The sequence below is a fragment of the Odontesthes bonariensis genome, chromosome 24, assembly GCF_027942865.1.
Source record: "Odontesthes bonariensis isolate fOdoBon6 chromosome 24, fOdoBon6.hap1, whole genome shotgun sequence".
Classification (NCBI taxonomy): domain Eukaryota; kingdom Metazoa; phylum Chordata; class Actinopteri; order Atheriniformes; family Atherinopsidae; genus Odontesthes; species Odontesthes bonariensis.
The window spans coordinates 8302559-8317025 of NC_134529.1; the positions used below are offsets into that span (position 1 = coordinate 8302559).

Sequence of the window (14467 nt, forward strand, 5' to 3'; positions counted from 1 at the left end):
TGATCTAAAACACTTCAGGGTAACTTTAAATTTGAAATCTACTGGGCTTACACTGAGCTTGAACAGATAACTAGCTGAAGTATAATTGTAGTTACTTATTATTTCAATTCAAAGGTCATCCTGTTGGCAAATAAGAATGAGAAAATTAAGATATTTAACACAGACACATTTTTTTAATGACTTTAATATTGACTTTACTCTCCACTTTAAGTAAAACTGATAACAGATCTTAAAAGCAACCACACAGCTCTTTCACTCTACAAACTGTCAGCGATATCCATTTTTTTGTACACCTCAGGCACATAATGTACAGTACGTGACTTCTGCCTTACAGTACACCACAAAGATTCAAAGATTGAGAAGTTCGTGTGTTAACTCTCAAACAAATGAGAAGATCTGAAATAAAACACAGTTATTATATACCATTGCAATTTATTTATCCAGGCTTTTAAATAAGAATTTAGCAATCTTAAAACTCAATTTATCTTCATTCACAGTCGTATTAGGGAAAGCGACAAAAAAAAAGAAGAAAATCTCTTAATATGTATATACGCTCTTTTTAAGGTAACAGAATTAGCAGCAGCGGGAAAATACACAATGGAAGGTTAGCAAAGGAAAGACTGCTGAAGAGGTACATTAAGGATGCATGTATGGAGGAGATGAAGAGTAACGGCTTTTGCTGAAATTCTTATCAGTGCAGTATGATGAAAAAAAAGATTTTGCTCTGTTTCCAATAGAATATTAGAAATCAAGATGTGCTCAAAACTTCTATTAGTAAAGAAAACTGTACAAAAGACCCAGAGGGCAAAAAAAGAGAAAAAAAATTACACTTAAAAATCTTTATGCTTCCACGGCATAAGTCAAGCTTCTTTCGGGGGAGTCGAGCCGGCAGGTACGGTACTACCTCCTCTTGACTGCTGGCCTGGTGCCCTTGCTGCTGCTGCTGGCCTTGCTGGAGCCTTTGGAGCCAGAGAAGAGCTTAGTCATGAGCTCAGAAACGTCCGGAAGCTCGGGGTTGGGGTTCAGCATGTTCATGGACTGCTCCATTTCCTGCAAAGGTGGCAGTGAACAAGGATGTGGATAAAGTAATGAAGCCACTTCAATGTTACTCTCTGATTCGAATAACAAATCTCAAAATGGATTTCTGGGACATTTCTCAGTAACGATGAACAGCTCAAGATGGACATGGATGAGGTGTCATAAAATCTAAAACAAGCATTTGTTTTTCTGCAAACATAAACTGAGATAAATCCTTATCTAATTGACCACAGGAGAGTTTATGTAATTCACATAGACTGCTTATTATTCATGTACTACATAAAATACTTACAAAGTAAGACTTGAAGACTTACCTTTCTCATCTCAGGGTCGTTGGTGTTGACTACCTTGGGTAGCAAAACAATGATCAGCAGGGGTAGCACCATCATCATAACCTGCAGAAGCAACAAGGAGGCAACATTTACAAAAAAGAAATGTACTTAAACAGGATTAAAAACCCCACAGACTCAAAATATTTCACATGGTAGTCCTGACACAACAACACACACATACGATACATAAAATAACATCATGTAAAATAACAGGGCCCTCAGTCTTAACCTATTTAAGTTGTGGCGTCAACGGATAACATACAAGTCACACATATTCAACAGCTTTGGTGCATTTTCTTACCATTGGGTTCATAAGGAAGTCTGTCCAGCCCCATGTTTCTCTCTTCATGAAGTAGCTGTGAGGACCAGATGCCCGGACTTGAAGAGGGTAGGGCTGGCGAATCACCTCTGAAGTCTTGATGAAGTTCACAAGACGCGCCCTGTGATAAAAACGAAAATCCGCAGTGGGTTGGAGTTGCCTTGACAGAAGTATACCGACTAATATACAAAGCCAAACCCATGTAATAAGCAGCACATGCAAGCATTTTTGGCCTTTAACTATGGTAAGAACTTACCTCATTTTCCCCTTGGATGTTATATCAACACGCACAGGTTCAAATCTGTGTGTGGGAGTAACAATTTCCACAACATAAGATCCTGAAGGAACGTCGTTCACAGCAAAACTCCCATCAGTTCTGCAACAAAAGGGAATATTTTTGTTAAGGCTGCACATGTTTAAACTTCACTGGGTAAACCTAGTGTCCAAAAGAAAACCTTTTTTTCATGGGGGTGGCTGTAACGAGTGTGAAGTTGAAATGTTTTTATAGAGGTTTTAATTTAGCTGTATGGACACTTTTAAGCCTGTACTTTATAGCACTGAGGAACTTTGCTGCATTGCACTTCTGAAACTCATCTCAGTAAAAATCAATATGATTAAAAGGCTAAGTGGGATATCAATACCAACTGAGTGGATGTTATCATTTAGGCACTGGCTTGCAAAAGAGGCCCAAACCTAGAATGCATGACCATTTTTCAGCTTTAAAAAGAAAAGAAAAATCACCAAAGTAACCATGTAGAATCCTTTACATAACTGTAGTTGTGACCTATTAATAACACTGTCCCATTTAAATTCAGACTCACTCCAAATACTCTACTCTACTCTGCTAAAGCCTGTCAACACAATATGGAAGCTTTCACATGTTCATGCGAGTTGTCAATCTAAAGCTAACAACACTGGCTTTTGATTCTAAATCACTGTATCGAGAAAGTTTCAAATCAGAGAATTCCCAGAGGGGTTTTGGGCTGAGTTGCCTTCATTCTCTGATTTTTCTTTTTATCGTATCTGGCACCGATTCTACCCACTGTGGTCATAGCATTATAAACTGCTTTACATCAGTTCAACTGCAAAAGTTGCAGCTTTCTAATGGCGTGTTGCATGCATCTACTTATACACTGCACTTGTGTATGAAGCAAAATCATGCAGAAAACAGCTTATAGCCTGAAGTCAGTCTTTTAGGGGATTAACTATTGAACTAAATAGATTAGAGGTCAGCTTTCCTAAAACTTGGCCTGAGAAAAAGACCCCAAGTCTAAAGCTATGATTACGGTCCTTAGTGGAATAGTGACCATTGCCACTGTAAGCATTTAAACCTGTGCTATGGTGTGTCTGCATCCATCTACAGTTATCCCACTAAATGACTTTTAAGTATAAGTTACCTTTAAGACTCTGAAATCCCAAGTTATACAACTAGATTATTCAAACGAATGCATCAAAGCTCTAATGTGAAGCATACAGTGACATCCAACGACAAAGTTGCTGAATAATGTCCACCTCATCCTCACCTTCCCTGAGAAAAGAAAGACTAGAGTGACCTAAAAACAAACAAAAAACATAAGGAACCAGAAATAAAACCTGGGTTTGACTCATCTAATTTGAAATATTCAATAATTTGACTTTAGTGGAGCTGAATGTACACATTTTATTTACCACCAGGTGGCTTGCTTTACCGTGACACGATTGTATCACATTGTATTTTATGTCATTCATTATTCAAATGTGGATTACAGTTACTAGTAACTACAGATGTCTGTTAGAATGAATGAAGAGTTGAACATTTGTATGTGAAACACAGAGGAGTCAAAGCAAAACTTTGCATGGAATCAAAATATCAACAGTACAACATCAGAACTGTAGACCAGTAAAATTCTTAAGTTAATCGTCACTATGTAGAACAGGAACACCATTATTTATGGTGTTTGGTGGTTAACATTTGATCTGACTTCAGCTTCTATCACTCCAGAGGTTAAGACTTCAACAACAGCCACGTCTCTTGAGTTCAGTTTGTTATGGTTACAGCCTTACTATGAGGGCCGGGTGGGTTTCATCATAAAATCAACAACTACGTGTAGTGACAGTACAGACAGTTACATTCACGATTGCTAAGCTGTAAATTAGCAACGACAGTTTGAGTTTACCATCTGCCTGCAGCAGCTGCCGCGCGGCCACCAGCAGCGTAAATTCAGGCTTAAGCCGCTAGCTACCAATGCTAATGCTACCTGGTTAGCAAACGGCCTAACCGGCTAGTGACTGTAACAGTAGCCGTGTCTTACCTCAAAAAACCAATATATTCTTCACCCTCGACCAGGACTCTGGCTGTAGAGACCCAGTCCTGTGTTTTCACTCCAGGAACTATCGCTCTTCCCTCGATTTTAAACCGATCTCCGTTCGGCTGTGTCGATACACCTGCACCAGGCCCCGTATCCATGTCAGTGAAACACCACGCCAGGACGACCGTAGCCTGTACGAAAAGCCATAGCAGCGGTAGTCTTTCCCTGTACAACATGATGACAGTTTTCACTAAACTAAAACTACCCCTTTCCGAATGTGTGCCAACATGTATTCCAGTTCAAGTTATGGAAGAGGCGGAAGAGTCCTACATCAGCTGTCTTTACGCAAAATGACGTCACCAAAAAAAACTTTATTGAACAAACCGAAAAGCACACAAAGCTAGTGTCGCTGAGCGTTTTTTTTTTTATCTTCGTTTCAGTGCTAAAAAAAAAGAAAATAGTCACATATTCCCCCAAGAATTCAAATAACATCACATTAAAATTACAATTTAGTGAAAGTTAAAATAGCTACCATTTTTTTCCACCACTGCCATCCTATTTTTCATCTCGCAAACTGAAGATAGCTCTGTAGCCTATGTGCTATTCAGAATCATCTTTTTTTAAACAAGTTTAACATAATTAGGTTTTTTGGGGAAAGAAATAGCAAGAGTTCAAAGGAACAATTAATAACCTGAAAGCATGTTTGACCATTTTGGAAGACTCCAACAACATCACTTTGTATTTATTTTTAAAGAAATTCTTTTATATTCCCAACTTCTTTCTGCTGCAGTTCAACATGTAATGTTAAATGTGCCATCACAGGATGACTATAATTTACTGGTAAGAATATCAAACAAAGCTCTGATTTGGATCAAATTTATTTAAAAGAAGATTAAGAGAATCACTTGTTTTGACATTTTGCATTATACAGCCAAATGTCATAGAAGGAGGCAAAATGAAAACACGTACTAATAACTTAAAGACTCTTGCAGATTCAAGTTCCTGATTCCAGAGAACCCAGGCGCAAAACACAAACAACAGGACATTGAAAATATAACAAAGAATGATGATGAGAGACAAAGACCTTGGCACTTCATAGAGCGATATTACGCCCCGTCTCACGGAGGTCCAATAAAACATGCCCCTTCACAAGATGGTCCACTTCAATGTGAAGCAGTCATTTGCTGTGCAGGAAGGCCCTTGCAGCCCTCCTTTGGAGTCTCCAGCTCAAACCGAGAGGAGCTGTCTGAATAGTCAAGTTCAGTCCCATTTAAGAGGTTTGAGTGTAAATCAAATGAACCAGTCCATTTCTCTGGCAACATTATAAGTTCAAAACACAGCCATAATCGACAGTAGTGGTCGCATCCTAAGAGTGCTACACTGACGGCAACAGTCAGGGTAGCTGCGAGAGATGAGCCTCGATGGCCTGCAACACAAAGTAGAGACAGCACATCGTCAGCACAGCCAGCGAAACACTCTGCATTTATTAAAATAATATTTGCTTTAGATTATATGAACACAATGAGCCAATCATAGTTCACACAGACACATGCGTCAGGAAATTTCCATTTTTTTTCTTTTTTGACATCAATGCAAACTGGATCACTCTAAAAAAAAAAAAAAACAACCTCTAAATAAATAAAAACACATTTTCTGCCAATACCAAGTAACTTAAACATTTGATGACTAAATGCATTTTATTTTAAAACTGCTAATGATGAAATGCATCTTTGTTGTTTGATATTTTTCACAATGAAATAGGATCTGGAAAAAAGCCAACCACAAAAAAAAAGACCTAAACCCAGAGGTTTTTTTTTTCCTCTTACAGGGTTGGGAGTGGCTGTCTGTGTACACCCAAAACCAACAAGAGAGAAGGAAGAACACCATGTGTTGACCAATGCCACATTTTTATCTTTATGTAGCTCTACCTCATTTACCTAAAACTTGAAGGCAAATAGTATAAGTTTAGTTTAACCTCTTTACACATGGAACCCTCACAAAGCTTGACAATATAGGGAAAACTGCAAAATACCATTCAAAACATTTTACAACTTTTTAAATACCAACAAATCTTGTAAACATGTCATAAACAATATAGTAATGCCATCCTTCACACCGTTGCCAGCTCTCCCATAGATCCTGGCAACAAACATAATTGGGCTCCCTCCTTCCACAAGTCCTTCAGCCGTTGCCTCATGACGTCAATATTCCTGCAATGAACATAAAGAAAATTACCAATAAAGAAAGTGACAGCAATGTCTAGAAAAAAATTGAACATCTTGTTCTTTTTAGGGATCGACATCATGACAGGGGTGTTGCAGAGTAGAGATTACAGAATATCTGTTTCTGATCAAACTGACACTGTCAGATAAGATGTGACAGAAGCAGAAACGAGACAATCCCCGACCATTTGCAGCTTCCTGTCATTATCAGGCATGCAAACTGGTCAGGGGTGAAAAAGGTGACAAGGGTACACGGACACACGGCACGCGCGGAAAAGTGGATTTCGTAGTTTGTGTTATAAGTGCAACTATTGAATTAATAAATACACTACAAAATAACTAACTAATACAAAGAGCATCCTCCACTCCTAAATCTCTCATCCTGAAATCAAAACATGAGACGCATTAAGTTGTAAATTATACAAAATATATATTATAAAATATACAGTATGTCCCATTTGCATTAAGTAGAGAACAGCTGTGCAGCATAAAAGATGAATTTATAGGTACAGTAGGCCTATCAATTGCATTTACTGTACTATTAGCCTATGTGTTTGACATATAACATCACAGGTCTTCAAAAGCATTTAACTGTAGTATCATACATTTAATTACATTAAATTTAACGAAAAAGTTAGTCCCATGGTCCTTAAAGGAATACTACAAGTATGTAGGATTAAAAGTTTAATTAATTACTGCCCCAAGACAGCCTATGCTTAGTAATAGCCTACCGGTATGTCATTAGTAAGTGAACGATAACTCTCCCGACCACTTTCGCGGTCCGCTGTCATTAAACCATGAAAGTGAACGTTTGCCATGCCGAGCCAAACGAGCTCCACGGGAAAAACTTATATCAGCAATTCACTTGACGTACCGCCAGAGACAAATTTGTATCGACAGCTGGCACTCTAACATGAAAAACATTCTCGCGGCAAGCTTAGTTAAACGGCATTTTTTCATGACAGTGTAAGTTTTGAGACATGCATGCCACGAGCACTACGTAATTCTACATTGTGCCCCTTTTAACTTCGATTGATGGTGCATCATACTGGATGAACACGAGTGCACCTGTAGGCTGTCATCATCAACGGGGGTGTGGGCAAACAGCGAGGGGAGGGGGGTCACACTCTCAAATACGACCTGTGGCAGAGCTCTCCGGACTCTGCATTGATAAACTCACGACGAATGAAACGACCTCCTCAAATGGGCAAAATGTTCCCTTTCCGTGATTATCGGAGGGTATTATGAAGGGGCATACCCAGGGGCGGTCCTAGGGGCGGGCAGACCGGGCATGCGCCCGGGGCGGCATCGCGTGGGGGGCGGCATCACGGGGGAGTGAAAAAAAAAAAAAAATTTTTTTTTTTAAAAATGTAAAAAAAAAAATGTAAAAAAAAAAAAAAAGATCGAGAGGGGTTTGGGGGGGGGGGGGGGGCGCAATCGTGGCGCCCCCATCTTCCCCTCCTCCCCTTGGCCATACTCAGACTCAGATCACACATCATCAATACACGTTTCGGCCACAGTTGTTTTCAGCGCCCCCTCCTGAGACTCTCACCTCTCGTGTTAGGTGAGCAACGCAGCACAGTGCAGAGTTTGTGCAGGGGGGAGGGGGGATGATTCAATATATATTTTTTTTAATTATTAATGAATAGTTTTGAATGAGAGTGCATTATTATTACTATTACTATTACTATTATTACTGTTATTATTATGTTTTTTTTTCCTTTTGTTGATTGTATTTTTCCCCTTGGTCGGTCATTTGTGATTTCAAGCCTTTCATTCACTCACAGGGTGATAACAAAAAAAGTGTCAAGTGTAATCATTATCATTATGACACAATAAAGTATCATAACTGCCTTAACCCCTTAGCATTCCTGGTGATTTGCCTGAAGGAACGCCTGCAAACTGCACTTTTTCTTAAACGATCACTGTAGATTATTCTACAGGAAAAACTACATATGAGCCTTTTCCTCATGGCTTGAAGGAAGCCTCTCTTTGAGCTGGGCTCCGTTGACCAATAGGAAAGAAATGCGATGGAGCGAGGGGAAGCGCTTTACGCAGGGCCTGGCCATCATTGGCTGAAGCTGTTGTAGAAATCACCCAGCAACCTGACTGCTGAAACAGGACATGTTTAGCGAGGGGGATGAACGCGCGCGGCTTTCAAATAAACACAGAAAACAGGATGTTTGATGGCATTTCGTGTGGATGGAAATAATTAATTACGCAAATAAACGTCGTGTTATTTCGATGCGGCAACATTTACGCTGCATATTCATGCTTTTGGTGGACCTAAAGTGAGGATTTTGACCAAAACATTTGTACTGGGCTCGTTCTCCTGATGGATACGGACAGAAAGATATTGGAGGTGTTTCTGTGCCAGAGGGCGACGAACGTGGTATCAATAATAGTACTAATGGAAAAGTGAAGAAGACAGAATGAGCCAGCACAGTATTACAGGTGGTGATGGACCAAACGGGTGAAAACGGACGGAGAACGAAATAAAGACAGGTCAGTCTGCTAACCTAACACTACACTACACCGATGCTCCCACCACAACGCACAGTGAAGTGTCTTTCTGTGAGCAGTAGGGGGGTTGGGGGCGCCAGCCGAAAATCAGTGTCGGACCGCGACTGCGTTTCGGCCACAGAGGTGCAGGCGCCCGGGCCGGCATCGCGGGGGGGGGGGGGGGGGTTAGGTACAAAAAAAAAATAAAAAATACAAAAAAAAAAAAAAAACGATCCCAAAAAAAAAAAAAAAAAGTGAGGGTGAGAGGGGGGAGGGGGAAGGGGAGGGGGAGGGGGGGAGGGGGGGAGGGGGGCGGCACCAGCACCGGGTTTCGCCCGGGGCGTAAATCAGTGTCGGACCGCCACTGGGCATACCTCGTTAAAAAGCCAAGTCCGGCGACAATTAAGGTCTCCATTGACATTGGCTAAAAGTATTAGCAAAGCCCTGAACTTGTGTGGAAGGCGCTAGTTAGCCACTCTACAGTTACCTCGAGTAGCACTAACACAAACAGCGTTCTGTGAGGCGGTGAAATATCGAGGAATTGTAGACTATTTCAAGTCTGTTATCAAGACATTTAGCTGACACTTGTATTAAAGACACTATTAAAAGCACATTAATTGATCTAACGACACAATTCGTTATGAAGACTATTTCAGGACATCAGTCAAATTGTAGCATTTTAGCTTCAGAAGTTAACAACTGTAAACATTAATCCCTACCTGTCCTTGTCGCAATTTCCACCGTGTGGGGTCCGGGGGGGGGGGGGGGGGGGGGAATAGGGGTTCGCCCTCACACGCCACTCTTGTCAGTCATTTGTTGTCACGACAAGAGAGCGGCGGTGATAGGTCTAGTGTAGTTTTGAGGTTCACAGTTTCACTCGCTAGTTGACATGCTCAACCCCCCCCCCCCCCCCATTTTTTTTTCTCCTCGGATCTATGCGATTCAGAACAATGACCCATTTTGATTTCAAAACGGCGAATTTCGCCGAAAGGTGGCAAGTTTGCATGCCTGCATTATGACCGAGGAGCCCAGGACAGACTGGCAGAAACTAGAGGATAAGGAAATAATAGAACCGCAGTGTGCCGTAGTGTCTTGTGTTTTAAATACCTTAAAAAAAGTAGAAGATACAGCAACTTGCATGGAGTGCTAAGTTTAGTCTTTCTATTCTTTTGTCTTTTTCTTTTTTGCAGCTTGTGATTTTTAGTTGTTAAAGGAAAAACTATCTCTGTTCCTCTTGATGAACATCAGGTTTTTTTTTTTTTAGAAATTCACATGAGGCAAGAAAATTTAAAAAATAAATCTCCAAAAGGAAGATACCCCGGAGGCAGCCTGATCAGATGCACAAACCACTTCCACTGGCTCCTTTTAATGTAAATGAGCAGTCGCTCGACTTCAGACTCCTTAACCAGACCCTAAGGCTGAGTACAGCCATCCTACAGATGTAGATCATTTCAATCACTTATATTTGCAACTTTAACTCTTTTGTTGATGACCCAACTCTTGTGACCATAGAAGAAGCTTGGCACTTAGACCGACCAGTAAGTCAAGAGAATTAAGAATTTCACCTGATCATGTGCACTTCAGACAACTTTCTTTGTACAAAATCCACTTTGCCAAACGATTAATACATTTGCAGAAATGTTGCAACCAGAAGCTTTGGGACCACTTGGGATTTTCCCATTTAAAAACTTACTGAAATATGACAACAGCTAAATGTTGACAAAATTACACCAAAGCTGTGCATTGGGGTAGTACACCAATCAGCCATAACATTAAAACCACCTGGCTAATCTAGTGTGGGTGCGTTTTGTACACCCAATAAAAAAAAATAAAAAAAAATAAAAAAAAATCTACAACTTCTCATTAACTGTCAGTTAGCATCAGGCACAAAGTTGCTAACAGCAGATAATTAATTAATTAATTATTAGGTCGTATAAGTCAAGAGGTGGCACTTCCATCTAATGGACTAGTTTTTCCAGTACGTTCCACATAAGCTCGATCAAATATAGATCCTAAGAATTTGGTGGTGCTTTGTAATGCTCATCAGATCATTTGTGACAAATATTTGCAGTGAGGGAGGATGGATTATCCTTTCAGAAAAAGCTGTGGGCATTGGGAAATACCATTGCTATTAAGAGCTGGGTAGTGCATTTCATTTCAACACCACATCAAACTGGTATCGAGCATTTTCCAGCAGAATGTTGCTCACAAAACTTTGCCTCCATCCCATTGCTGTCTTCCTATAATGCATCCTGCCTTCAGCTCCTTCCCATGCAAATGAAACACATTCACTCAGTCATCCATGCGATGTAACAGCAAATGTGTTTCAATAGACCCAGAACACCATCTCTGAGTACTTTATGGTACAACACTTGTGGCCACTGTAATGCTTTGAGCATCACAGCATCCATCATAGGCAGCAGTTACGCATGAAATGCCCACCTGTGTTCTGAACGACTGTCCTGCAGTCTCTTCTCGTTTTTTGAAAGTTCTGGCCACCATTTCTTGATGACGGATTGAACCCAGTGTAAACCCACCTTTATGTGTCTAGAAAAAAACAAAACAGGCAGTTAGACGTGACCGATTTATCAAAACATAGCGAGCCAGAGTTCTCACTTCAGTTTATCAGCAATTTGTCAGAACAGCTGAAACTTCTTGGATGAGAACGGAAACATTTTTCAAGAGACACAGATCATTAAAATAATTCATGCATTTCTCTGATGCCACTTACTCTTCATATTTACTGGAAAGAATGACTTTGACTTGAGGCATGAGGTCAACACAGCAGCCAAGTGACAAACATGGTGCCTCAGTTTGAAGGCTGATGAGAGAGGAGGGAAATAAAAGAACAATAGGAAGGAAAGGGCGTGATTATCAGCAGCGAAGGCAAAGACAAACGAACAGCAAATAGCACTCAAACTGTCTCGACTGCGAACTTCAACCTCACAGTTGTGTCACAATAGATAAACTACTGATTGAACAATTAAAGGCTTGGTAAAGAAAGACAGAAAAGAGACCAGAGGATTCCTTCTTTGAGTTGGCCAATTTGGCAGTTGTGCTGGCCAAGGATATCTCGTATAGTCTGCATTTATATCACAAGTACAGCCACACACACAAAGATATTTGACTTTAGATTTGAAAATGATTGTTGAAATAAGAGTGTAAATTAAGAAATAAAGTGGTTCTTCCTTCTAAAATACATGGAACAAGATTAACTGCCATTTTTAAAAGTGAATTTGTAAAACTTTGTATGGTTAAATCGTATTGTGTAGCAATGTCATTACGGGTAAGACTAAACAGTTAGGATGTAAAAGCCTGATGTGACTTACTTGTTTGTTAAGATGGGTAAGCAGTCAAGTAGTACGCCTGTGTCTTGTATTCTGGGAGACAAATACAACTGAAGATGAAATACACTGTACGATTCAGGAATAAGTTTAAAACTACCAAACGGTAATATCAGCCATCATGATTTTACCTTAATAGGTAGGCAACTAATTCACAGGCATTTTTTCGCCACAACGTTAGGGCTACTTTAAGTCGAAGATCTCTTCCAAAAAGGACGTGAGTCATAGCTTCATGGTCCTTTGATAACTAATCATGGACAAACAATGCACAAAAGCAAATGCAGTGTTATTTAGAAACATCGGGAGAGAATGAAAATAATCATTTTTAAATAAAACAACTAAGTGCACTTTATTCAAATAAGCAACTGCTTCAGCTCCGCTTCTCACCTCAGTAAAGTCACTGTACTTGGAGCTGGCCCCTGCCATCTTGGAGGCCTCTGCAGAGTTCACCGGCAGCCCACAGTTGTCATAGCAGTGATTGCCCCACACATCATCGGAGCACGCCAGCTCATTTTCTTTATTGGCCATGCCGGGCTCACGGGGATGGCCTACATTTGATGATCTGCGGTGCAGCTTTATGCCCACCTCCACCGATGAACAACTCTTCCTCTTGCAAGATGACTGCCTCTTTACTTTGTATGACACCTGAAATCTGCCAAGATGGAGGTCAAGATGGACCAAAACGTAGTTTTGAAAAAAAGATCAAATTCAAAGCCACAAACACTGTGATAGTAGTTATGGAAAGTTGCCTTAATGGTCCAGAGAGGGATGATCTGTGGGACACAGACAGCGAGTGGATGATCATAAATAGATGTACCCCACAGATGTGGATCAGAGACTCACCTGTCTTTATCTAATTCTTCCTTATTAATAATATCCACCTAAAACAAAAGGATAGGGGATAAGGCCACTACCACAGTCTCTACTACTACAATACTAGTGAACTGTACTTCACTTTCACCAGGACGCAACGTACAAATAGACAGTTTCAAAAATAAAAAAAAATCTGAGTTATCCGTTTCTCTTCGTACCTGCTTCATATTCTTTTCAGTGGAAACATGCATGCAGGGTTGCAGAGAGCCATTGGATTTCTTGTGGTTGACCTTAACGATTTCCCCTTGCCAAACATGCTTACCAGCTGCCATAATAAAGGACTCTGTTGGAGAAACAAATGTAAAAAAACCAAAACAACAACTCATGGTTCCAGTCGCAGTCAAATTACATAGTTAATATCATGCTGGTTGGCTAACTTTGAACGGCATGTAAACGACGACACAATAAAGTAATTCAAACAGTAAACGCACATATTCAAACTAGGTAAACAAACCATTAATGTTAGCCAAACAGGCGTTGGCCTCTGTTAGCTCGTTAGACTGCAACAAAAGTCGCAGATATCGCTGTTAACTAGCTAAATTTGAGCGTATATTGTTTCTGCCTTACTATACATGAAACACTAGATCTTTGAGGGACAGTAGCATTGGATTTCATCATGCCTCTGAGCTCAAAATTATCCCATGATGCTTGTGTTTAAGTTACATTTAGCCTTAACTCCTAGCCTTTAGCTCAACTGTGAAGAAAACACGGAGACGTACAAAGTAACTAGCAGGGCCGCTCCTGCGGGCTAGCTTGCTACCTAGTTAGCATCGCCCCTCAGGGAACATATGGCTCCATGAAAGGTAATTCAGACAAACAAGTATTTTCACCATTTACACAAAAGAGTTGAATACCAACCGATTCATTTTTGTGAGGTGTAATAAGGGCTCCTCAGGTTTATAAATCCGAAACGTGAAAAAACTGGTTAAACTCAAAGCGCAACTCCCTTCTGTGCAGCTAGCGTTTCACAGTTTTACCATTCAAATGAATACACCACCGGTGTGTAGGAATTGTGGGATTGATTTTGGCAAAGAAAATCAACAGTTTCTGTGGTTTTAGCGACGACTGCTGGACATTAAATGATTGTTGTTCCTAATTTACTGTGGCGCCACCCAGTGGCGTGTAGCCGGTAATGCAGGGGTGAGTATAGTTACCACTCCAATATGATGGGGGTTATAAGATGAATTTTATTGAAATACTAAATTGAAATAAATAAATAGAGCTAGAAAAAAAGAAAACTGGAATAATATTTTCTGGACATATTATTTTTTTGTGAATGTTTGATGTATTCTTCAACTATGTCTCCACTTTTTTGGGGAGTAACAAAAAGCTCCATGTTAGGCCATATGTTTCAGGTTGGGGGTCTATTTAAAAAAGATTAACATCTTCTTTGACTGTTTTGCAGATTATTTTACAGATCCATTTTCCTGTACAAACTAAAAGCCATGCTTCCATTCTTTCAAAAAATATATGATTTGGTTTTACTTAAACAGGTGTAAACGGAAAAGAAGGGGTTTCATTCCAAAATAGCAAATCATTCCATTTCCAA

The 14467-nt window shown here is 40.1% G+C and overlaps 2 protein-coding genes across 2 annotated transcripts; both read right to left on the reverse strand.

Annotated features, from left to right (window-relative positions):
* Positions 1-166: 166 nt before the first annotated feature.
* Positions 167-4333, reverse strand: emc7b (ER membrane protein complex subunit 7b). Its single transcript, XM_075458668.1, has 5 exons — positions 3981-4333; positions 1946-2065; positions 1672-1810; positions 1353-1433; positions 167-1050 (listed from the first exon to the last, which is right to left on the reverse strand). Exons 1-5 carry the CDS (start codon positions 4211-4213, stop codon positions 901-903), a joined length of 723 nt encoding a protein of 240 aa, XP_075314783.1. The 5' UTR covers positions 4214-4333; the 3' UTR covers positions 167-900.
* A 504-nt stretch (positions 4334-4837) lies between these two features.
* Positions 4838-13915, reverse strand: katnbl1 (katanin p80 subunit B-like 1). Its single transcript, XM_075458667.1, has 10 exons — positions 13777-13915; positions 13077-13201; positions 12889-12926; positions 12433-12697; positions 12177-12292; positions 12031-12081; positions 11433-11522; positions 11144-11248; positions 6094-6187; positions 4838-5403 (listed from the first exon to the last, which is right to left on the reverse strand). Exons 2-10 carry the CDS (start codon positions 13188-13190, stop codon positions 5371-5373), a joined length of 906 nt encoding a protein of 301 aa, XP_075314782.1. The 5' UTR covers positions 13191-13201; positions 13777-13915; the 3' UTR covers positions 4838-5370.
* Positions 13916-14467: the final 552 nt, after the last annotated feature.

Bases quoted from the DNA above. Each gene is read 5' to 3' on its own strand.
- emc7b (XM_075458668.1), bottom strand. From the start codon at position 4,213: ATGTTGTACAGGGAAAGACTACCGCTGCTATGGCTTTTCGTACAGGCT. The intron at 2,066-3,980 runs GTAAGACACGGC...CTTTTGTTGCAG, and splicing joins GAATATATTGGTTTTTTGAG to AACTGATGGGAGTTTTGCTG. The intron at 1,051-1,352 runs GTAAGTCTTCAA...CCACCTTTGCAG, and splicing joins ACGACCCTGAGATGAGAAAG to GAAATGGAGCAGTCCATGAA.
- katnbl1 (XM_075458667.1), bottom strand. From the start codon at position 13,190: ATGGCAGCTGGTAAGCATGTTTGGCAAGGGGAAATCGTTAAGGTCAAC. The intron at 12,082-12,176 runs GTAAAATCATGA...TTTGTCTCCCAG, and splicing joins TTAGTTGCCTACCTATTAAG to AATACAAGACACAGGCGTAC. The intron at 5,404-6,093 runs GTGTGAAGGATG...TTTGTGTTGCAG, and splicing joins CTATGGGAGAGCTGGCAACG to GCCATCGAGGCTCATCTCTC.